Raw genomic sequence first — 24,175 nt, forward strand, 5'->3', positions numbered from 1 at the left:
TCCAGAAATGCGTACTGAAGAGAGATGGGTGTCTTGTTTTTCAGATGTTAGGCTTCACCAAAATTAGAGGGGTCTTTCCAGCTCATGGTAGAAAACGTTACTGTAGAAAAAATTTAACTGTGGGCATCACCTGGTCATTTGCAAAACCTGCTCAGATTTGTCTCAAGGCAATCATTACCCAAGGACTTTTCTATTAGTAAAAATCACTGAGCAGAACTACTGGGACTAGAAGACATAAAGAAGTTCTGTGCGCAGGAGAAGAAAGAAAGATCTTTTCCATTCTGAAGGACTGTAGGTTTCAAAGCTTCATAAAATAGAGAGGGTCAGCCAGAGATTTTATCTCAGTATAATTAATGAAGTGAAGGCCAAAAGATCTTGGCCAGCTCGAGGGGCTGAATCTAGGACTTCCACTTCACAAAGTATGACTAAAAAGAATCCCTATAATCTGATTTGATTTCCTGAGTAACATGAGCTTATCCTCATCCTTTGTTCCTGTCCATGCCGATACGTATTAACAGATGATTCTGATGAAAGCAATACAAGGCTCAGTGGAATAGCAGTACATTAAAAAAAGCTGTGATTTCTAATCCCCAGATACATATCAAGGAAATGGAGCCAAAGCAGTAATGTCCCCGATAAATTTAATGAGACTTTCATGCCAGGTCCATATCTAGCGCTTCTCAAGTAGAAGCGGTCGGTAGGTGGAAGATGCCTGGGTGTATTGTACAGAGAGAGAAATGATGTTAGCCTTTAGTTATATGACAGAAAATGATGCACATATGCCAGCCCCCAAACTGTACTGGGAAGCAGCTGTATCACTGATACAGAAGACTTGTGGCAAATGTATTTGCAAGGAGTAAAAACAGGCTGAGTTGTTAAAGATGTCAACATTCTGTATTTGTTAGATCCAGGAGTGAAGCACAAGCCACAAATCCTTGAGAGGGCACGTAAGACGCACACATGCTGCCAAATGCCTGCCAGCCAGTACCACAGGTGTTTTGCTTCAAATTATGGATAGTACAGATTATAAAAATATTTCACTTCAGTAGTCATTAACATAATTTGCATCACTGCCAAGGAAGCATTGAGCTGCATGAGGCTTTTTCTCCTCCCAGTGTCACAAGCACAAAAGCCCCAACAAGGCAAATCTGAGTTGAAGCACACACACAAACGGAGATTCACCATTCACTGCGAGAAAAAGAGCGAAACAACCTTTTCCAAACCCACTACTGGACCACAATGAAACACAAATCATCAGATTCTTTCTGGTTTTGAGGTAAAAGTCTTTGTCCCCTGCTGCCTCCAAATGCTTCTGCATGTTAAATTTTGCTTTGCTGATTCTCGTTTTCTCCGAGATGAGCAAACCACTGCTCATTCACTGGGGATAATACAGGATACTAAGGAGAGTTTTGGAATAAGAAAACTGTGGGTACTGACAAACTTGCAAAAAGAGCAGTGTAGAACAGCTGTGTTCACCGTCTGTGCCAGTTCCATTGGGCCCTAGTGGTTTAAATAGATAGGCTTGTGTGTATATTTGACATTATCCTTTAGTATAGGGTGTCCAACTGGCATGGGAATTTTGCACCATTTAGGGCCCCTCTTCCAGATGGGCTTTGCAGATTTGACGGACCAGCGGGTCAGATACCTATCAAAACAGAACACAGACACATTTCAGTTTGAGCCTAATCATTGAGAAAAGGTTTTGACTTAACCAGAATAGCCACTGTAGCCTTTGCCTCCCCACATTGCGTCTTTCTAAAAGGAGGCAACGACCATGGACAAAGCTCTCAGTTCAGAAGGGACCACGGAAAAGAATCTTTTTCGTTCTGGAACTTCTAAGCTGCACCTCTTTATTGAACCCACTGGCAACCGCCATGAGTTCCAGTATCACGAAACAAATCAGGGGCAGGCTCCGGGCTGCTGGCAAGTTGTCCATCTGTAACTAAACTGGAGTGCTGAATCCCTTCATTGCATCTAACTCCAAGTCTGATTCCATCCAACATCTGTATTCTTGGGAGGTGTCATTTCAACAGCTGGCCTGAATAAAGTAAGCCAGTTACAAAGGCTAGGCTCAATATAAAATAAACTCTATAAAGGGATTCATTTACTTCCAGTGGATAAGCAGATTTTTCTTCTGCATGAGATGGGTTTCTGGTCTAGTCATGTATTTTCATATGCCCAAATTTGCTTTATTATTTCTGTACAACACTATTCCAGCTTGCTGGTACAAGAAGGCACAACCTGCAAATTTAAGAGGTACTAGAATGGAATGATCACAACTGCAAATCCCCCTGAAGAGCAATGTCTGGCAAACAGCCTTTGTTTTTTACAATCTGAAGTTTTAGGCTTGGCTTTGCAAACAGGCGGGGGATCTCAGATCCAGAATCAGTTACTGGAAATCTTACCTTCTGGCTGGGTGGCCTGGAGTTTTGTTAGGCTTTAAATCTTTTGCTACCAGTACAGAGAGAATAGAGGTCCTTAGAGAAAGAGGAGTCTTTTCAGAGAATAAAGATCCAAAGTAAAACCCTCGCGTAATCTGCACAAACAATACTTCAACAAATTAGAATTTGGAACAGACTGATAAACTTTGTCCAGCAATGTTTGCATGCCTCTGTTGAGTAATCCCATAGTCTTAATGTAACCTCAATCTGTCATCCTCTCCCCACAGAGCTTTGTTACCTTTTATTTGCATCATGCAAATTTGAGATATTAAGAACTTTGGACAGAGACCATGTAATGCATTGTTCAAAGGCACTTGGCACATGCTTAAGATCTGCAAAGAAAGCTTGCGATGCCAGGCAGCTACATTCTACACAACAGTAGCACATTTTCCTAGCACTTTTCTTCCTCAGCAGTCTTGAACAATACGAATTGAAAAATAAACCACACTTGGAGGTTCCTGCCACTGAAATTAAGCCACTTAAATTCTGCACACAAACAGATTGTAGCTTTTGTTTTGAAGAGTTTAAGATAGTCATGACACCTAGAAGCAACAGCAGGAGAGAGATGGGAGAGAGCATGGAACAAGATCCATCATATGCATGCATTAAATTAGTCCCTTTTGACCTTTAATGTTATGATAGTGCGTTAGTGGAATCCCTTACACAACAACATTAGGAAGTAAGTAAGAGAGACTCCAGTCTCTAATTTCGGATGCAAGGGGAGTTCAGAGATACCAAAAGCAGTTCCCTAGTTTGGAATCTGGCAAAGAACCAAAGTAAGGCAGCTTCCCTTGGGAGATATTTAGGGGTATGTGAAGGCACATGGGCATAGGCCCTTCTTTTTACATTTCCCTTGCAGTAGGTGGAGGTCTATAGTGCAAGTTTGGAAATCGCAAGACTGAAGTTACAGCGAAGGAGGACAAAAATCCAAAATTGTTTTAATGCATCAGTGTGCCAAGTGCAGTTCTGGTCATGTGACCAAACGCTTACGGGAAAGTGCTCCCATGATGATAAATGATCTCACTGGGAGAGAAGTGAATGTGTGAATGTGAGATACACATCAATGCTGTGTGCAGGTTTAGACAGACAGTGGCTTTTTAAGAAACCCCTCTGTTTCTGTGTGGGGGCTGGAAGTGCACACCCGAATTCTGCCTAGGAAGGAGGATTTAGTAATGGCCTGATTTTAAAGCTTTTGTTATTTCTCTTTTGAGCAGGTCTAATCCAGCCCTCTGGTCCAGGCTTTTGGCTTCCTTTGGGGACTGCAGGCTGGGGCTTTTCATTGTTAGCTGAAACAGACATTTGGATGCTTTCCCTTCCTGAAGCACATTTGCTTTTAGCGCTTTTAATACTTGCTTTGTCCCAACCTCAAACTTGTCCCATTTTGTTTGTTTGCGGCTTTTCTTTTCTTTCTTTTTTTTTTTTTTTTTTTTTTTTTTAACCTTGATTCAGCAATGGCAAAAGCCTGATGCTTGGGAGCAGTCAGTCTACAAAGTTCCTTTTCCTTTTTGACTAACCCCAGTTCCTATTGTTCCACAGAACATTTTTTTTCTTCCTGAGAGTAAAATCAATTCACAAAACTCACATACAAAAGCTTCAAAACATGTTGCCTAACGCAAGACTTTTCTGAAAACTCTGCTATCCATGTAAGGTTGTGTTTTGCAAATTTGTTACACCCTTTTCTAGCCAAGTCACCCAACTATGCATTGTATCCAGCCACCTAGTTTGTCTTGCGGAGTTTTTACAAGGGCCTACAAATACACACTGGCAGATGGTCTGAATTTTCTCAACCAGCTGAGGGCTGTCAGGACAGAGCCTCCACAGCAATCCCAAATGCACCCAGTCTGCAGTCTTGTAACCTGTTATCTCAGTGCACAAAGCCCTCCTTCTGGACAAAGAGGGTCAGAACTGCTAATCTTGGGGAGCAGCAACTCACCTCGGGGTCCTGCTTGTCCCCTCGAGTACAGTAGGATCCCTAGACTCCAGCTGCACAGTTGAGAAGTCTGGTTAAGGCATATGCAGACAGTGCTGTAGTCTCCATCACCAGTGTGTGTGATGGTGCGAAGAGATAATGAGCAAAGCTACTTCCAGTCCTGATGGGAAATGGCAAGACATGAAAGGCATGGAAACAGCTGCAGTTGGTCACCTGCGGTCATTATAATCACCTAAAATCTCTGTGGTAGTTACAGGTCAGATTCCAGGGATTTATCCAGAAAGCAGAAGGTGGGCTCCAAAGCACTTCTCACTGCTTCCCAGCAGCTAGAGACTGCTGCTTAACACACAGGAAGAGGCACAGGGCTTCAACATACTGGGGTAAGGGAAAGGACTCACACATGGGGCAGTTGCATCCTGCATGCAGCCCAGGCAGAGGCCATCCTGGTGCAGTTTGAGACTGAACTTCTGAACCCTCGCTGAACTTTTTCAATCTGGCTCATTTGGATTAAGAGCAAAAGGCAGACGGCCACAGACTGCAGGAAGCACTCGATCAAAGTGTTGGCAAGACTGTCTCCTCCCTGCCACATCCCTTCCCAGGACGCCTCTGGGCTTTGCTTACCTGCTGCCTCTTGGGTTCTTTGCTTTTGAATTCACATGCTATGCACAGCACAGTTTTCATGCAGATGAGAGAAACCACATGCTGCTGGAGTGAAACAGTGATAGCAGTGAAACCAGATTCTGCTCCATGGGACTAAAGGTGTCCACAGAGCCCGAGAACTTTATAATTCATGAAGAGTTCATATGGAACCTGTCTCCTCCCTAACACATGGCGACTTCTTCAGTTCAGGAGATGGAGGAGGGAATAACTTGGATATTACCTCTGCCAATTTCTGTTCTGCCAGGAAGAAGCTGAAAATCAAGTAGCAGCTGAGCACTCAAAATCATGTACTCCATAATCTACAGCACCTCTGACTGACAGAGCCCAGGCTCAGGGAGCCTGTGACATCCCTCAGTCCTTTTGATTTAACCAGTATTTTGGGCCTACCAAAACAGAACAAGTGCTATATTCACATTAAAAGAGCCTCCAGATGCTGGCCTGAACTCAGTGGCTGTTCCAGACTGAGAATTAGTCCATGCTATCCATCCAACAACCTCCATGCTGGAAAGAAAACTGTTGAGCTATTCAGGTTTCCAGTCCTGAAAGCAAGGAGAGAAGTTTGATCTGCAGCTGTGCTTGACAGCTTCCCAAATGGTTCTGGTGTGTGGTAGTCTGCACATACATGACTCTGGAATCTGAGAACAGTCTGTCACTCTGCATGGTGCTGGTGAAATCCCTGAGAACTTCCCCAGCCTTACAGGCTAGTGAGAATATTTTGTTGCTGCAGCACTTAACTGGAACATGCCAGGCAGGAGCACAAACAGAGGCAAAACAAAGAAATAATGCCAGGAAGTTATGAAAGGGAAAAGTCAGGCTGAGGATGAGGGAACAATTCTTGGCTGCATGACAAATTTGCTTGTGGAATTGTCCCTCAGAAACAGGGAAGACCTAGCCTAGGCCAAACACAAGGAAATGAACTGTAGGGAGCAATTCTGCACTGACAGGGAACAAACCTGAATGGTTTTCCATGTCCAAGTTCTGCAGACAGATGTTATGGAAGAGAGGGGGGAGGAAGGCAGACAAAATAGCTTGCGGAGTATGTGGGTACTCTGATGGCCATATTTCTGCAAAAGAGCCCGTAGCCAGTAAAGCAGTTAACAGATGGCATTCACAAGCTATCACTGTCAAAAACAAATCAGGCATAAAGCAAAAAGGCAAAGAACTAAAGCTCAAGAAATGAGAAATACTGTGGTAGATGTCACCTGGGCAGTGGGGAGACCAGACCAGGGAGCTGTGGAGTGCTCCCCAGTTTATTTCTGACCACAAGCTATTTTCACACATCTCCTACCTCCCCCATGACCAGAGCTTGGCTCAACTGATGTTTCACTTTCATATTGTACCTTCTTCTGCAGTTCTCAAACTCCTTTTCTATGCTACATTACATCCTGGATAGATGATCACATACTGTGCTGTGTTAAAGAATAGTGAATTGAAACTGTCTAGAAATAGCTGCTTAGCACAACTTATATAAAACTTGCTTAGCATGAGTGGCTAGATTTGCTGAAGCCTTAGGCTGAGCGTGGGAAAAGTAACAAATCTTTACTTAGTTTAATTAAAAAAAAAGTGCCTCAGAGCTCATTCAGGCTGGGAAAATAAGGAAGCCACACGCAGTCTGCGCACCTGTGTCACTGACTCCGAGAGGGAAGACGTCAAAACAATTGGGAAAATAAGACCTTGGGAGACAACCGCTAGACCCAACAAAAACAGAGGTACAACCGTCATCAGAGACCGCAAAAAACAAAAATGAGGAGAAAAACAGCTTGCCTCAGAATGACGATGAGACCCAATGAGGAGCAGGAGACCCCAGACCAAAAAATTATTATTGGTCTAACTATCGCGTGAGGGGTGGGAAATGTAAGTTGAAAAGACTATAATTACCCAGGATTTGTTTACGTTGGGGTGCCTCTTTGGAGGCACCCAGCTCGAGCTGTAATTACGGCAGGCGCGTGATTAAAATAATCTGATTTGTTTTGATTTGACTCTGAACTTTTCTGCAGGAACCTAGGGTCGAGCCCTGTTATGGAGGCCGACAAGCCTAATTTCCATAACAGCTGGAAAGCTGCATGACCAAGAACATGTCAGGATCTGCAGGCCACCATTTACCAATGCAAAGCAGGGAAATTCTTACCTCTCTGCAGGGAAATCTGAGTGTATAGGAGAAAGCGTCCAAAGTTCATACAATGGAGACAATACAAACACTTCAGAAAGTAGAGCAGGAATTCCACTTTTTGGAAAATAACATTGAGTAATCACCATAAAACCATTTTCCGGAGGGCAGAGCAGGCAAAGGGTTTCTGGGTGATATAGCCACCCTTCATATCACTAGATCAACTGCAGGGCAGTACCCCTGATGCTTGTTAAAACAAGACAGTTTGCTGATAGTTCCAGGTGGTGGCATGTTACTTTTTAATCTCAGCTAGGTGATAACCACTGCATGCCAGACACCTTGTATGGGAAGCAGGTTTGCTTCAGACAGGGTGAACATGACATGGGCCAAATGTCCTGGCCAAGATAGCCACAAGTGAAACCAAGGAAAAAATGAGGAGCAGCTTCTCTGATGCTCCCAAAGCATTCCTCCTTCAGCAACAGATGAAGCTGCTCTGAGCAATATTGCTGCAACCCTGCAAGAACCTTGGCCAGAGCAAGCATCAACTAGAACTTTGCAAGAATGGAGATACACAAAAGGAACTGCTCTCCAAATGAAGCAATCTGACAGACTTCTGCCAGCCAGGGGTGGACACTCTGAATCCACAATGTCTACATCCAGAACCTGTATGTAGAACTCAGGTCTACATTGTACTACTGAGGTGCTGAGCTCTGACTCCTGCTTTAAGTTACACTCCCCACAATGAATCTCCTTCACCCTCAGGTGCTGGGAGTGAAGTCTGCCTCTAAGATTATTTTAGGCTCCCATCTTGGCTCTGTCATTCTAGCAGCTAAAGGTGTAGTCTAATATCAAGAGCCCTACTACCAGCAAAACGTTCTCCAGTTCCATGCAAGATTTTCTGTCCCCAGATGATGGGAACTCTCACAGAAATACATGAGGTAACATCCAGAGTAGACAGTAACTTCTCAAAAGTCCCTCCATTTCAGAGCAAAGGGTTAGACAACAGACTGCTTATCTCCCAGGACAGGGGAGCAATTAGAGGAATTTCAGGACAGAAGGGGTGAGCACACAGAAGTACAGGTAAGACTTCAAGAGACATGCTGTCCTTTAGCAGGGCGCAGCTCTTATTTTCACAGTCTGAGACAGACTGTACTGCTTTACAGGGCTCTGCCTATTCTCTTCATCTTGCACCAGACTTCCTATTTTAGGACAGTATAGCAGGAACCACGTGTCTTCTGTATGCAAAGCTCTCTTCCATGTGCAATGCAAGCCCTGATGACAAGAGAATGAAGGCAGATGAGTGAGGGGGAGAGACAGCGGGAATGGAGTGTATGTGATGGGGAATGGACTAAATTTTCAGTGTACTGGATGCTGCTAGGCACCTGTGAGAATTATCCATCTCAGTTTGCAGCCCTGATACCAATTTGTTTCCACTTCTCTTCTCTGGCCTGTTGCTTCATGACTACTTTCTTTTGGTCAAGAAGGGTCAGACTCCTACAGAGCATAGCAGTTGATGCTTCTTTTGCCAGTGCAAGCATCACTGCAGAGTAATGGGCAAGCTGCTGTGCCATGGTTTCTGATTCTTTCATGGACCAGGTTAAAAATCCCTCAGGCATCTGGTGGCAACTCAGTAGCTCCAACATGCTACAGCAGGGTTTTTTTGGAGGTGGGGGGAGGCAGGGGAAGAGGAGAGCGTATTTCACCACCATATGCACAGTAAATCCAAGGTGGAGCAAGGAAAAAGCCATGACTGCAGGCAGAGCTGGAGAGCACAAGGGCTGGTAAAACTGATGCTAAGAAATGTACAGTTGCTCTGTTCCTGCCTTGGAAGAGCTTTAACCAGTGGCCCAAAAAGTGTGCTCTCATATTACAGGGCACCTGAGTGACTCCCCATTAGTGTTCCCAGGGCTACAGCACCAGTGCTAAAAGGCACTATCATCTCTCATATAAGCAGAGCTAAAGAGGACTAAAGCTGCCAATACAGTCATCCCAAGGAGAGCTGAAGCTCAGGGATTTTGAAAATACATCACTTAACTGTGCAATATAGTCCTTGCTGTGATAGGCTCCTTGCAGAGCCTTTTGATCCCTTTATGTACTCACACTTACAAACCCAGTAGAAAAAAATGCAATGAAGGGACACGCTCAGTTCGGTTGGAAGTTCTACTATTACACCAGAGAAGCTTTCAGGATGACCTGGTCAAGTTCTCACAGCACTGAAAAAGGCAGCTTCTTCCACTCAAAGTCCCAGCCCAGTTCTGCCCCTGCCCTCCCCTGCCAGTTCACTGTTGCCTTTGGCAGCACCACAGACTGAGTACTTCCCAAATCAGTATGGACTTACAGAAGGCTTTAGAAACAGGTATGGAAGCAAAGAGAAGGTAAATATGGACAAGTCATTAATGCAAGAAATTTGTGGTGACAGTTCTGGTTTCATTCCCCAAATAAGTACTGGTCGAGTGTCTTCAACATGTGGATACCCTTCAGACCAGTGAGGGTCAGCTTGCCCCATCAGGCTGGAGGAAGGAAGCAAGAAAGGGGCAGGGGAGCATTCCTGAAGTATCCCTGCACTCCCTCTTGGCTCCAGGACTCACTCGAGAAGTTCCATCCCCCCCAAAACTCCCAGTCTGATTTCTTGATCCCATTCCTTGTCTCCATCCAGCTCTTTCTCTCAACTCTGTTCCCATCCCAGTTGTTACGTCCCCTTGCTGGGAGGAAAAAAAAAAAAACCAAAGGTGGTGTGGAGAGGGACTAGCAGTGCACTAGGGAGGACTTGGATACTTATCTCTGAACTTGACTTTAGAGGTACAGTACACCTACGTACACATAGAATGTGTCTGGAAGTATCCATCCTTTGGTCTCACATGGAACAATTTATAGAACTTGGGGCATTAGATCTGGAGTCCTGGTGTGATTCCAGCAAGATACAGGATTTGCCATTTCCTGTCCCAACCTGCTATGCAGGGTTGCTATGTGAGTGCTAACTAGATACTGTGCTCCACCCCGCAGCTGCTAGATAGACACAGTGACTAAAGAATCCCAAAGACTTTTAAGATACAGGAATTAGAAGGTTTTCACAGCTGAAATATCTGACGGCCACAGGGCTGTATCAAATGCAGAGTCTTCTAATTTGATCCTCACTGATACCCAGTGTGCAGCCTGCCAGCATCTCAGGGACATATCCAAGAGCTTCTTTCAAATCTCAACTGCAGAGAGACAGAGCCGAAACACAGGAGTCTCCGGCTGCCCCGAGCCCTGCAGCCTAAGCTCTCCCAGCAACAGGCCCGTGGCCTCTGGTAACCCCTCGGCTCGCTAATGCAAGGTTCATAAACTGCTCTGACATCCCCATGGAAACAGAGTGTGAGGTCATAAACAGGGGATTAGCACCTCCTAACACTGAGCAAAGCGCAGGAGGCGACAGGAGGCTTTCAGTTCGCCCACCAAAGGCCAGGGGCCACTCAGCCCCCGGAGGGGGAAGAGAGCTTGTTGCACAGGAAGAGCAGGCTGAGGGCGAATTACTAAGTGCAGTTGAGATGGGGAAACAGGGATGGGGCAGAGAGTGAAACAGCCTTGTGACAGGCTCTTTGTGGCTGCTCATCCCCCAGGTCAGGGCTGGTACCCATCCTGGGCACCCTTCTGTGCTACCTGCTGTGGGGGGAGGATTAGATTCCATCACTGGGGCATCCTTCTGTGACAGTCCTACTAGTGATGAGACCAGTGCAGCTGAGAAAGAGTGGGCATAAGATAACCTGTGCGGCAGTTTTAGCTCTCTGTCGATGGATGGTTTGAACGAGGTGTCGTTTGCCCTTGAAACACTGACAAGAGAACATAGTGGCAGACGACAGTCCTTCTCCAAAGTACTACGTGTACTCTTTATCGGCCCTGTTGCCTGAGGCTTGCTCTACCCAGTTACAAGGAACTGCTTTTCCTCTTCCAAACTAATCCCCAAAAAAGACAGGTTGAAAGACAACACTATTCACCTGTTGAGCTTGGGTTTCTTGGGAATATGCCCTTCAGGAAGCAGAGGCCTGTGGTTTGGCAACAAACCTGAGACAGAAAAAGAAAGGCATGAGAAGATTTTGCAGTGCCTCCATGCTTCCGCATCATCAAGAAATTACGTGACACCTCCACCTCATAAGCGAGGCAACTCAGACCCCCACTGGGACAGCACAGCAGAAACTCAAGTGCAGTAGAAGCGGTATTCTTTCTTTAGTCAGCGGTGAACCTGCAACCCAGCCAGAGAGAAGCTAGGAGGTTCTGCTAGATATACTGTGTTTGAGAAGTAATATGCAACCAAAGACACAGCCACTTGGGCTCACTGAAGAGGCTTTTAAAGAGCACATAGAGCACTGGTGTCTAGTTAGATTCCATATCCAGCATGAAAATATGACTACTAAAATTCTCAGTCCATTTAACTTGGATTCAACTCAGGTACCAGATCAGTATGATACGCAGACTAGTCAGCCTGGGACCCACTCCCAGGATAAAGCAAAGAGATCTTCATATGGCAGGGGGTAGACAGGCACATGTTATTAATGGGGTAGAAGGTCAAGCTTGTGCTAAAGCAAGTCATTTCAGAAGCTGATACTTAATCGTTAGTTATTTCAAACTGAGCCACTTCCCACATGTTTCTGCAACAGTAGGCTTCTCTACAGGGATAAATGTCTGCTTCTAAAGCAGAAGACAAGACACACAAAGGAGTAGTAGTTCCTGGTCCACTTTCCTGTCCCAGCACTTGGTGCGTAACAAGCTTGCTGAGTGACTGGACAGTGAAATCTCACTTATACTAATGATGTGGGAGATCCTCTCAAAGGGCTCTATTGGTACACCCTGTATGGAGTTTGTCTGGGGAAGAGGCTAGGTACCTGCTCGGTGAGCCATCTGCACACAGACTGCAATCTTCTTGTGCTCCTCCAGACAGAGGCCGGTGATCTTCCGTGGCAGCATTCCTCCATCAGAACGGATGAACTGACTCAACAGCAAGACGTCCTGAGGGATCAAGAGAAGGGCAAACCCATCAGTGCTACAGCTACTTTAACTGCTGTGATTCTTAAGTGTTGTGCTGACCCTCAAGCTGTGTACAGAACTCAAAACAAAGCAAAACAAAACAATAATCTCTTCCTACGCCTTTTGGCTACAGCTTGACAACAAGTGGCTTTCGCTTGCCGTCACTCTGCCTGACAGCTTAGCTCTGTTAGGTCACTCAGATGGTCTGAGTCTTCCCCTGACTTCATTAGTGTAAACATATTATGTCAGCTGCAAGCTCTGCTACTTCACTGTCCCTTGCTCCAAGATTCTATCTAAGATAATCTGTGTCCTAGGTACTCAGGCACAGTTGCACAAGACCTACAGATGGATAGTGTTTATGTAACTTAAAATGCCATCACAGCTGCTATCCTAAAGGTCACAGATATGTTAGATCACCTCTGGCCCTCTCCTTGTTCCCTCAAAGCAGGATTGTTCCCTGCTATCTAGTTCTGTTCCTCAGTCTTTTATCCAGTTTCTCATGGTGGAACTTCCCTCATGTCTCTCTGGAGGGGTGGAGAGCAGAGAAATGCTCCAAGATCTCATAGGAGGAAGCTTTTCATAAGGAAAGAACCATGCTGTAATGGGAAAGACCTAATAGAATAAATTGTTGTCTTGAGTCCTTCGATTGTGTGTGCATTAGGTGGGGCTGTTGAAGCCATGCTGGATGGAAGGTGCGCTCAGCGCATGCTGAGGGTTCGGCTGGGATTCAAGGATCATTTAAATTACGCTGCTATTGACCTTTCAGATTAAGAGCTCTAGAAGCATAGTGCATTCTTAATAAAAACAAAATTTAAGAGATCTCTAGGATCAGATAATATCAAAGGGCCAGTACAACACATTTTTAAACGCAGCAGAACAGCTGTGGGAGAGGGTACCATTAACTGCATAGTAAAACAGCCTGACATTCAGATATGTGCTCTCCATTTCCACACACGGCACTGCTGCTCATGCACCCCTCAGGCCAACGTAAGCAGGTCCCCTTAATATGCTGACATCAGCATAAGTTGGCCCAAAGGGCCTCTGGAGACACTGTGCTTGTTTTTCCCCATCTGTTGACAGACTTGCTGCTGTTTGAAAGTTTATTTCTCTGCTCCTGTTGTAAACGTTTTCATAGTTGGTGTAGCTGGACCACACAGAAGCTGCTCACAGGCTGGAAAGGACCTGCCCGCAGGCACCCCCACAGCACGAGAGAATTCAAGCCAGGTACGTCAGTTCTTAAGACCCCCCTGGTCTGGGGCAACATGTGAGAACAAAGAGTACTTGTGGCTTTTCACAATGGGTGACCCAGACTCCGCCTGTTGTTTGCAAACCTGCTCCCATCCCCTATCTATTCTCTTTCACAAGGAGGTCCCAGGAGCACACCTAGCTTCATTTACTGCCCTTGTAAAGGCAAACAATCACAAGTTGATATAAAAGGAACATCCAGAAAACCCAGCTATATAGGATTTATACAACCATCCCTACAGCAGAAAACAAGCTCAGCTCTGAAGTGGGCCACAGGAATTCAGCATAGCTTTCTGATAATGACTGATTCTGACAGATGCTGTCATATAGGAGCTGTAGTCAGAATTTAGAGGGGTTTTTCCAATCCCACCTTTGCTAGTATCATCATTACATACAATTTCCCTCTTCCCTTATCTGGCTTCCTTTCTACCTCTGCTTGTCTAAAATTAGGGTGTTCTGGCTGATTTTTGGATCTGGCTCCTTTGAAAACACAATAGATTAGGCAACCTCTTGCTGATACAAAATGCCTGATCAACCAGCATACAGAGTGATGTTGTATCCAAAGAACAAGAATAGCATAGCTGGGCGACTAGCAGTGAGCTCCTGAGAGGCCATCTATGGGTAAAAGGGAAGTGAAGTGTGCTCGCATGGCCTTGCTAATAAGAACAGTAACCAGGGGACCAGTTAGTGCCAACTGTGTTGGTGGAAAATGGACCGAGGCCAGCCAAGGGGTCCAAGGGCACTGATTTTTGGCCGCTCCTGAAATGCGCTGGATTAGATCCAGGAAACCAGAGCAAGACTCAGTCCCATGTTTTTCCATCTTCAGCCATCCCATTCTCCAGATCAACAGCTCAATTTGCCATTTAGCACAAACATCTCACTTTACTTAAAGTGAGAAAGGGCTGTTCAGTTCCAAGTGCCTAGAAGGAGAAAAACTTTCTAGACTTTTCTATTAGCCTGCCATATTCCTCTGTGGGGAAGAGGAAAGAGGGAGCTGATGGCAAGTTTGAGGCTGTTCCAGTCTTTGCAGCCATGAAAGCCCAAGTAGGCCACAGGCTCTTGTGGAGCGCCTAGGGTGCGTGTGGTCCAAGTGCTTTCATATTACCACCACACCTCATGGAGTCACGGGGCTGCTATCAAGTGTTTCCACGCAAAGGGCGGAGGTGGGAAACAAAGGGAGATGTTCTCTTTTTTTCTCCCTCTGGAAAAAAAAAAAGAATCAGGAAAATCCATTCTCTGTTATCATCTCTGACCAATAGCTCACCAGCTGACCAACTTCTCTTGTGTGACAGTCATTTCTTAACTGAGTCATCTACGTCCTGGCTGCTGCAGCTCCAAATTAACGCTCATGCTGTTTGGCTTAAAATGCTGCACACTGGACAGAAGGTTTGTCCATTTCTGAAGATCCCCACAGTTAACATGCCAGGTGCCTCTCCCAGAGTATTCGCACAGATGCATCTTACCACAGGGAGAAGGCAGACAGGTACAGCCAATTTTGTGGGGCAGCTGTGGAGGGAAACGAACAAGTATGTAGAACAGTCTGAGGAAAAAAAAAAAAGTCTGGCAAGTTCACATGGTGCCGTCATGTTCCATGAAATTCACATTTTGTGCTAGTGAACAGCCAAGCCTGTAACCGCGGATTTGCTTTAATCACTGGACAGCTCCCAAGAGGCTGGACTCAGATTCCCACCCCTGTAATCTGCAGCATTTGATGAAAACAACTTGGATTGAAATAATCTAGGGCTAATAGGCAGAACTTGCAATTTGGTTTCCCCTATTTACTGCCAAAGAAAGATGACATATTTACTGCCTACTCAGACTAATGATGTTTGAAGTGGATAAGGGGGAAAAAGGAAAAACAAGTTTAGCCTTCACCTCTAAAAGGGCTGGATAAACTAGATAAACAAAACACTATGTGCAGCACATTCTTGTGAATGGATGGCAACTGAAATTCAGACACACAGTATCTGCAGTCACTTTGAAACCCAAGATCCTTGACTGGTTACACGCCTTTCATTAAAACCATCATTTACCCCAAGAAAGAAGCATTCTGTCTGTGTAACCAAACTAGTACTGGGCTGTATCAGACAAGTCTTCAGTCATTATTTCAGGTTACATAAGAATCTGCTTTTTTTCACCCTCCCTTACTCCTGGGAGCTGTACACCAGTCTTCAGGCATTTCATAACAGGATTGCAGGTTCCAATCCAGTTGCATCCTTACAATGACCAACATCTTTTTTAATCTCCAATGGATACTAGATGGCTACGAAAAATCAACTGAGGTCTCTGTTTCAGTGGATAGACATACCCAAGCCATAAACAATGGCAATTTGTGCCATGGACTTCTTTATTCTGAGCCTCAGTAGAGACTAAAGACTGAACTGGCAATGACAACTGCTGCCCTCCACACCAGAGCTGAGGCAGGCTGGAATCATGACCTGCTAGTGCTCACAATGCCTGTTCAGTTGATTAATAACTTGGGAGACATTGGTCCCCCAGTTCTCTGACAGCTAAAGTAACTCATTATGCCACTACTTTAGACTGTGCTGGTTGCACATGACAAAAGGAAAGTCCTATGAGGTCATATTACCCAGCTCCCTCAGGGGCTAATTCAACACTTCCCTTTTCATGGGGCTTTATTCTGTCCAATTATAAGCATCCCAAGCAAAAAAGCTCACACTTTCCTTTCTATGCAACTACCTGATCTCAGATTATCAAATTATAAATCTCAAAGGAACCCCCATGATCCATTTATTCAAATCTCTTATCAAACAGATTACGCTGTATGAATGAGGATATATCCTTAAGAAAAATAGCTGTTCTCAATTTAAAGACTTTTAGGCCAGTTACAACCACTGGTGAGTAACTTGTGTCACTGTTTAATTACTGACAGAGTTAAATGTCTGCACTTTACTATTTGAGCAAGATTCTGCTACTCATCACTGCTGCAGCAAAGAAAGACAACAGAGATGGCTTTTCTGCAGAAAAAAGGAGAATTTTACTCACTTCAACATTTCAAAGCCTGAAAATGCATGACTGGTACAAAACATTCACACACATAAGAGACTTATTCAAGTAGAGGAAGCAAGCTGCTCCAGAAATGAAGTTTCTCCTAATTCCCATCAGCCCCAGGGAGGAATGCTTCTAAATGTTGAGGTAGGAACCTCCTACAGTTTTGATTTACCAGTTCACACTGTTCTCTTTAGCTTTTTGTCCAGGTTGTCCTCTGCTCTGCAGCAAGAGTAGAGAATATGTACAGAATCAAGATGAGTATACACTCAAAACCAACATGACGGCCAGGAAGGACACATTCCTAGCTTGTCTCTCAAGAACAGAATTTGTTAGGAACAACTTCAACTCAACAATGATTCTCAAGATTCTGGCTGAAGGATCTCTCCTAGTGTTTAGTCTTCTCTTGCTTCCCTAACAAGCTGTAGAAGTCAGGATCTAAAAACCAAACTGAACTTTGCTATGGAAGAAAACACATAATCTTAGTTCACTATACAAACACACGTAAGGCTCACGCTCACATTCTCTGTTGGGACCAATAGCCTACTTCTAACCCTGGAACTTGGGCCCTACGACACAACATATTTGCCTAAAACCAATTTTATTCTCAACAGCCCTGTTATCCCTATCTGCAGCAGGGTCCTGTACCACAAACAGCAGTAGAATGCGAGTCTTGGTATCAAATTCCAAAATGTAATCCAATCCCATTGCTCATTTCATCCCTGGGCATCAGTTTATAGTTTCTCGAGGGTTAACGTACAACTCATGAATGCTTGCTGGAGATCTGTGGAGAGCCAGCTAGTCTAATGATGCTGTTGACTCCTTGCGTTTGAAAGTCACATGAAACTAAATTAACCTTAGAAAAGTATTTTCCAGTGTAAGTGACTAATCTGTTTTGATCACTGCCAAGTTCAACAATCATGAGAGGAAAGAATCTCTTGCAAGAAGTCCCTGCATTCAAATATGGGCAGCACAAAACAAATTTGAATATGGTTTTGCAGTACTCTCCTTACCTTAATGGTATTTGCCATTTATTCTGATTTATTATCCTGTGCAAATTCAGTATATTTTTAGCTTTCCCAGTTTGTTGTGAAAACCAGACCAGGGAACGCCAAACACTTTTCCCCACTATCTTTTTCATTGTTCAATATTGTATCCAGCCTTAGCTTGAACCATTGACAACACTCACATCCTAGAGAACTACTTTTCTGCAACACAGGCTTTGAAAGACACTGATCTGATATTTCATTTAGATCTCGTATCTGTTGTTTCATCTGCCCGGAGTAATTTTAAATATTTTGTCTGGCACTAGTTTCATACTCATGTTCTTCATAACTCATGAGTCATAAGTAATCCTATCCAGCAGCTGATTTGTGTTTACTCCTATTCGATACCATTGTACTAAGAAATTGTCCATGTTTAATTTACCAAGTGCTAATCATCCTAATCATTCTGTTTCCTCTCTCAACTGTCCAATGTTTCACTTGCTATTTTCAAAGCACTTGGTAATTCCTTAAAATTTTTTCAGGCTTTAAAAAAAATTCTGCAAGTGAAGTAATATATTTGTTAGTTGATTTCCTTAAAGTTCTGAGGACTACATGCAGTCCAGGCCTGGTGGTCTGTACCTAATTTAATGCTTAAGTTACTTCTATACTTGTTTTTTCTCTTGTTTCGCAGCAGTCATTCGCAATATTGCCATTACTACCTAATTATTCAAACATAACTTTTCTCTTTTGTGTGTGTGTTAGGACTGCATGTGAACAGCTTAGTCATTCTGCAGCCAACCTGGCTTTTAGTCTGCCTCGCCCCTCATTAATGGACTTTCTTTCTCACAAGTATTTCTTTTCCTCCAGATGTATTTGTATCTGTATCCCCCTAATCCCATTGGCATTAACTTATTCTGCATTTTTTTTGCCTTATCTTAGTAACAGCATGTTCCTGTCTGGTTTTCTTCCTTTCCACTTCCAGAACTGTGTTTTCAACTTGCAAGGGGGGCACTTAGTCCTTTTTTAAACTTTGTGTTTGAATGACCTCTTGTAAAGCTACATTCTACATCTTCTATCTCACTCTCCTGATTAAAAAGTGCTGTTGACTGCTGTGCTTTTGTTTCAATGCATTAAAGGATTTTCCCTGACATCTTCCACATTTAGTGTTAATAATCGTCTTATTAGTTAATAAACTTCTCATTAGTAATTTCTGCAAAATGCTTCAATCAAATCAAATCTACTTTTTCTTTGCTGAGAGGGATGAAAACATATTGCTGAAAGGGATGCAAACATGTATGGTCTCCTTCATATCCATCAAAAGCTTTAAAAGGGATGTTAAACAGTTACTGCCTTAGTAGACAATGACCCAATGAGAAGCTGCAGTGTTTCAAGACATACAATGGACCTAGTCAGGTCTTTTGGCCTCTCTGGAGTTAGAAGAGGCTTGTATCAGTTGACTAAATGTTGTTTTCCAACTGGAAACTGCTAGAACTGAAGGGCAGCTGGGCACATTGGAGATATACGGTCCTAAGAGCAGATGGCCAGGTATAAGGGGCACGCACATAATTGCAAGCCTCCTATTTGAGATGAGCTGCTCCTCCTCTCTCTCTAAAGAGATCAATCCAGGAAAAATTCTGGAAAAGACTATGGAGAGAAAATTGTAATTTCCAGGATGCACCAAAGGAGCCTGAATTCCATCTACCAAACTGAACAGTTACTATGTAGGAAGCTCTTGCTACATCCAAGAGAAATGGAGATGGGGTTAACTATCTTTACTACACTCAGCAAAACAAGAAAGTGGCAGGTTGTACCGTATGAAGATCTGACAGTAGTATTTAACTAGTTATGGGGATGGAGAAACTCTCCGTCATCACACTTACCACATAATTGTACTTATGCTTCAGGTTCCAGCGACAGATGGGACACTGGCCAGAGGGGTTAGGAGGAGTTGGCACCTCAGCATCCTCTATAATTCTCCCTTCAATCTAAGAAACAATTCAGAGGATAAAATGATCAAGCAAAGATTCCACAGTTTAGACCTCTGCATGCATCTGTGTCTTGAGGAACACTTTTCATCAAGTCCACAACACACTGATCAGTATTGCACAGATATTAAGGGGACAGTATCTGCATTATACAGCTCACTCAGGTACAGCTCACTCAGATCACTTTGGATATACATGGACTATGGGTAAAAGAAGCAAATCCAAAGGGCACAGAAGACCCATTTGGTAAGTTTCTGTATACGTTTCTTTAAATCTAATCTAGTTCACAATTAGTGTGAAGTACTTGTGACATTTGCCTGAATTCCATTTATTGCAGTAGTCAGTCAGATCACAATGTCTTGAAATTGTAGTGACTCTTTAGCCAAAAGCCTTAAGTGTGCTGAGAATATGAAAATGTCACTGAGTAGCAGATGCATGCTGTAGGCCAAAATACACAGAGGCTTTCTAGATTATAAATCACCAAGTGGGAAAAAATCTGAGCAAAAGTCAAATTGAAAAAAGACCTGTTTGAAGATGCTTGTAGGGATTTCATTTTAATACACCAATATTTTATCCAGTTTAATTCTTTGAAAAATTCCTTTGCTTTGAGATTATTTTATAATCATTTCTATATCACTACAAAGTGGTGACATCTAACACTCAGTTTTCTTAGAAGTAACACGCAAAGAAATGTAGAAAGGTGTGTGGGAAGAACTTGAGAGATTTGTTTTCTAAATGTAGAAGCATCAAGAATATCAAGTCTATATATGTGTGTGCATGTCTTTTTTTTTTTTGAGAACTTACGAGCAGAAGCAACTTACAGCTTAATAGAGAGAAAAGACAATCAAACTCAGCCAACTTTTCTCCAGAATATTTGGGGAGTTTCAAACAGTCAAGTTAAGATTAAGAAACAGATTTTGAACACCAATTGTTAGCCTCACGTAGTGCAAGAAAGCTCTTGAGAGGCAGGAAAACACAGGTATAGAATGGAATGCGAAAACACTATGCCAAAGATCTTCCACTATGCCGGGGTTTTGCAGGAGGCAAAGATCTTTAAAATTCTAGCATAGACCCAGCTAAATCTGGATTGATAGATTTATTTTGAGCAGCAAAGTGCTTAAAAGAAATCCTGGATATCTGACAGGAGTCTCCCACACTGTGGAGGAATGCCATGTTACTTGTAAGAAAAAAGTCTAACTGATTTAGACTGAACTGTCACGTTTTGCACCTGAAAACCTGGGAAGGGAGAAGCATTTTCCCTAAGTGTGTATGGAACAGTGACATCCAGCTGAGCTGTCAAAACTGTTTTATACCATGGATCTGTGTCTTTCTTGTCTAGTGATGGCAAGATGGAAGGTTATTTGTAGTTGAAGCAATGTCAAAAAAGGAATATTGTGAAGTTTTAAGTAAACCTTCTCCTCTCCCACCTCCTGTGAGACAGCCAGTTTTTAAAAAAGAAGAAAGTAACTATGAATACAAAATATAGGCTAGTATCTAATTTTTATTCATGGGTGAAGTTATTTTCTGGGAAACCAGTGTATGCAGTTCCCTCAGTCTTGATCCTTGCCAGTCTGTCTTCAAATTGTACTTTGAGCAATTGCATTTTGGGAATGAATAAAGATTCAATGCATATGTCAATATCAACTTTTCCTGAAACAAATTTCAGAGTACAGTTTTTGGTAATTATTTCCCAACTGCTGAGGACTCTCATATTTTAAGTCACTCGGTTTTTATCCTTCCATTAGAGAACTAAGAGGGAAACTACAGGAAAATAAGGGCTCTACATTCTCAGTATGCTGATGAAATCCCAGATTTTCCTGAGATTCATTCATCTGGTTCATGTCAAATGCTTCCTTCAACACTGATAAAAGCAAGAGCACACAGGATGATGAGGATTCAGAAAAGTCTGATGTAGTGTTGGTAGGATAAGTGGAGTGACCAGAAGATATGCTGAGAAACATATCAGCCCCTTAGTTCATACCATTTGTTGAAGATTTTCTCATCTAGGGCCACTGATGCATGATGATGCATCAGATCGATGCTAGGATATTATACAGTAGAAATATCCAAATTTCTCCTGTTTCCACAACAGACCAAGAAGTTGAGAATTATTTTTCTAAAGGGTTCGGCTACTGCAATGCATACCTCTATTAGTTCATGCCTAAATTAATGCACTGGGTCTTTGAGATAATAATTTATATCCCCTTTGAAACATGTACTGAGTGCAAAATACAGCAATTCGCTATCCCCATCCCTCTTCCCCCCCTCCTCCTATTAGTATTTAGAAGATGACACTTCTAGCAAAAAATGTATACTTTGCTAGGTTTGGCTAAAACAATTTTATGCTGTAAGCTCCTCTCTAGGTATCTGGAAGAAGATTAGTACTTAAGCACTTGAGAGGAAAAAAGACTTCCCATCCTATCTACTGTCACTTCTTAAACTTACTTTTGTTCATAACCTAGAGATCTTGCTAGTTTCAGGGTTTTATTTTATATGATATACCTAAAACGTAAGTAACCTGCTCCATTCAGGTTTCAAACAAGACAATGTTCACTAATCTAAATATGGACAAGAAGGAAACTCAGACTTTCAATGGCATGCATGATCAGGTTTTGTCTGTGTTTCATTAGCAAGCAGAAACCCTATCCCCTCTTTATTATTTACTTACAGATTATCTAGAAACCACTGCATTAAATGATAGTCTCAAATACTTCTTTCTCCACTCACCCCCTTGGTGTTTACACACTTCAAAATATCAGTATTGTTTCTAACCAAAATATAGATAGTTCAGTATTAGCATAATATAGTAATGAGAACAGAATAATTCAATTCTCTTATTCCCCCAGTAACTTCTATGCTTCTTCCAAAAACTACAAGTCTTTTGATAAAGTGCTACTGATCAGATAGTGTTAATGAAGTAAAATTCTAATTCTACTGCTTTGGTTGTTTTATTTCCTGTCTTAAAATGTAGCTAAGAAGATGCTCTTCTTTAGCAGTTACTTCAGAAATTGTTTTATTTTCTGAAGCAGTTTTCTTCTAGGATTTAAGGCCTTGCTTTGCTGATACCCTTCCACTGAAGGGGAAATATGCTACTGAATATGCTGCATATGCTACTGAATACGTTATAAAATGCAAGCCTTGGATTACCTACAGTCACGAAGGCACAGACGCAATTCAGTTTGATTAGCAAGTATGACGCATGTCAAAAAAAAGCAAGTGTGTGGGGGGCACAGAACAATCCTGAAATAGCACATGCTGTTGCCACCCCAAGACAGAGGTGAAATGACAAAATTAGCAGGCAGGCTTCCTTTGTATCTACCCACACTAGTTAAAGGAGCAGCATCTGGCATTGTCTCACCCCTATAGAAAGGGAACACACCTGAAGAATTGCCACCTGTGTTTCAGCTACTGAATGCCTCAAGTCAGGGCTACTAATTTTACCAACTGTGCGACAACATGACAAGTTTTGCATGCGTACGTGATCCTGATGGGAGCTCTGGCTCATCTCATCCCATCACCAAAAACAGCGCGGGGGATGATCCATGCATTTCGTGGCTTAACCATCCACCCAGGCATCTGCAGGTGTAACATACGTTTACATTTGTTTTGCCTTCGCATCCTATGACTTCTTCCTGTTTGTCCTCACCCTTTAGGGACTCTAGGAGCGAAACTGGAGGCATACATCTTTCTGAATGCATAAAAATCGACAGCATAGATAACTATTGGGGAAAGGCAGACTTACTGTGGTCGTATTGCCTTCGGTCACTTCCACGACTGCAATAAAAAAAAATGGAAAATAAGATTCACTCTGAGAAAAGCGAGCTTTTTTTGGAGGAGAAGAAAAAACACATTTTGAACCCAACTGCCTCCCCCAACGACCTCTCCCAGCATGGTGCAGGGCAGCCCCGGGGCCGTGGCGGTGCCGCCAAAGCCCCGGGGCTGCCCCGCGCCCAAGGACCCCCCTCCCCGGCCCGACTCACCCTCCCGGAGGGCGCGGGCCGGCGGCGAGGCCCAACCGTTTCCGACGAGACCGGCGAACAACCGCCTCAACCCCCCGCGCAGCAAGCTGGGCGCCGCCATCTTGGCGGCGGTAGCGTCACTTCCGCCTCCGGGGCAGCGCCGGCGGGAAGGCCACCCCGCCCGCCCGGCACCATTTTGCTGCGCGGCTCTTACCCCACCCCCTCGCCGCTCTCACGGAGGGAGTGAGGAGGGAGGGTGGTTTTGAACGGGTTGAGGCCGTCTGCGTTGCCTCTCCGTGCCCTGCATATTCGCACTGGGCCTGCTTTTTCGCAGCTTTTTCACACTCGGGGGGAATTTAGAGGCAAGGTGGCACTTGCTGCTGTTTCAGTAACCAAGGCTGCTGTCAGCCTGTAGCAGCTCCTTATCATGGAGGCCTGAGCTGCGCTCCTGGTGTTGCTCCTGAGGCTCTCCTGGCTCTGCTGTGGGTGAAGGAGCAAGGGGTAGTTTGGCTTAAGCTGGTTTTGGGGGGAGGCTCCTCTGCCTGGATGAACCTCATGCTGACTCAGGCTTCAGGGATAATTCAGGCCAGCTGCAGGGTGCAAGGAAGAGGCCTGTTTTAAATCTGCTAATGTCAGATCTTCATGTGCCAGGGCTGCAGAGGTCCCTGCATGTTCTTGCACTGGCTCATGTAACTCAGCAGGCCAAAATCTGAAGCAATGTGCTGTCAAGCTGCAAAGCATTACTCTATCCCCCAGTTGTCCTAGTTTAGAGGATTCCTGTTTTTGGATGAATATCACTTGTCTTTGACAGGTTTCAGGTGGCTTGTAGTTTCCTGAGAGAGCACTTTTCCC

General features: G+C 43.8%; 1 protein-coding gene across 1 annotated transcript; it reads right to left on the reverse strand.

Annotated features, from left to right (window-relative positions):
• Window positions 1–624: 624 nt before the first annotated feature.
• MRPS18A (mitochondrial ribosomal protein S18A) lies at window positions 625–23,492 on the reverse strand. The gene is made up of 6 exons (XM_026122931.2): window positions 23,345–23,492; window positions 23,107–23,138; window positions 19,260–19,364; window positions 11,998–12,121; window positions 11,113–11,179; window positions 625–1,645 (listed from the first exon to the last, which is right to left on the reverse strand). Exons 1-6 carry the CDS (start codon window positions 23,442–23,444, stop codon window positions 1,501–1,503), a joined length of 573 nt encoding a protein of 190 aa, XP_025978716.1. The 5' UTR covers window positions 23,445–23,492; the 3' UTR covers window positions 625–1,500.
• Window positions 23,493–24,175: the final 683 nt, after the last annotated feature.

This window comes from Dromaius novaehollandiae, chromosome 3 (assembly GCF_036370855.1).
Source record: "Dromaius novaehollandiae isolate bDroNov1 chromosome 3, bDroNov1.hap1, whole genome shotgun sequence".
In the NCBI taxonomy this organism is placed as follows: Eukaryota; Metazoa; Chordata; class Aves; order Casuariiformes; family Dromaiidae; genus Dromaius; species Dromaius novaehollandiae.

What these genes read in the sequence shown, in the direction of transcription:
- MRPS18A (XM_026122931.2), bottom strand. Translation starts at nt 23,444, where the DNA reads ATGGCGGCGCCCAGCTTGCTGCGCGGGGGGTTGAGGCGGTTGTTCGCC. An exon ending in CCGAAGGCAATACGACCACA is followed by an intron (nt 19,365 to 23,106) that starts GTAAGTCTGCCT and finishes ATTGTTTCTTAG; the next exon opens with ATTGAAGGGAGAATTATAGA. An exon ending in GCAGATGGCTCACCGAGCAG is followed by an intron (nt 11,180 to 11,997) that starts GTACCTAGCCTC and finishes TTTCTGTCTCAG; the next exon opens with GTTTGTTGCCAAACCACAGG.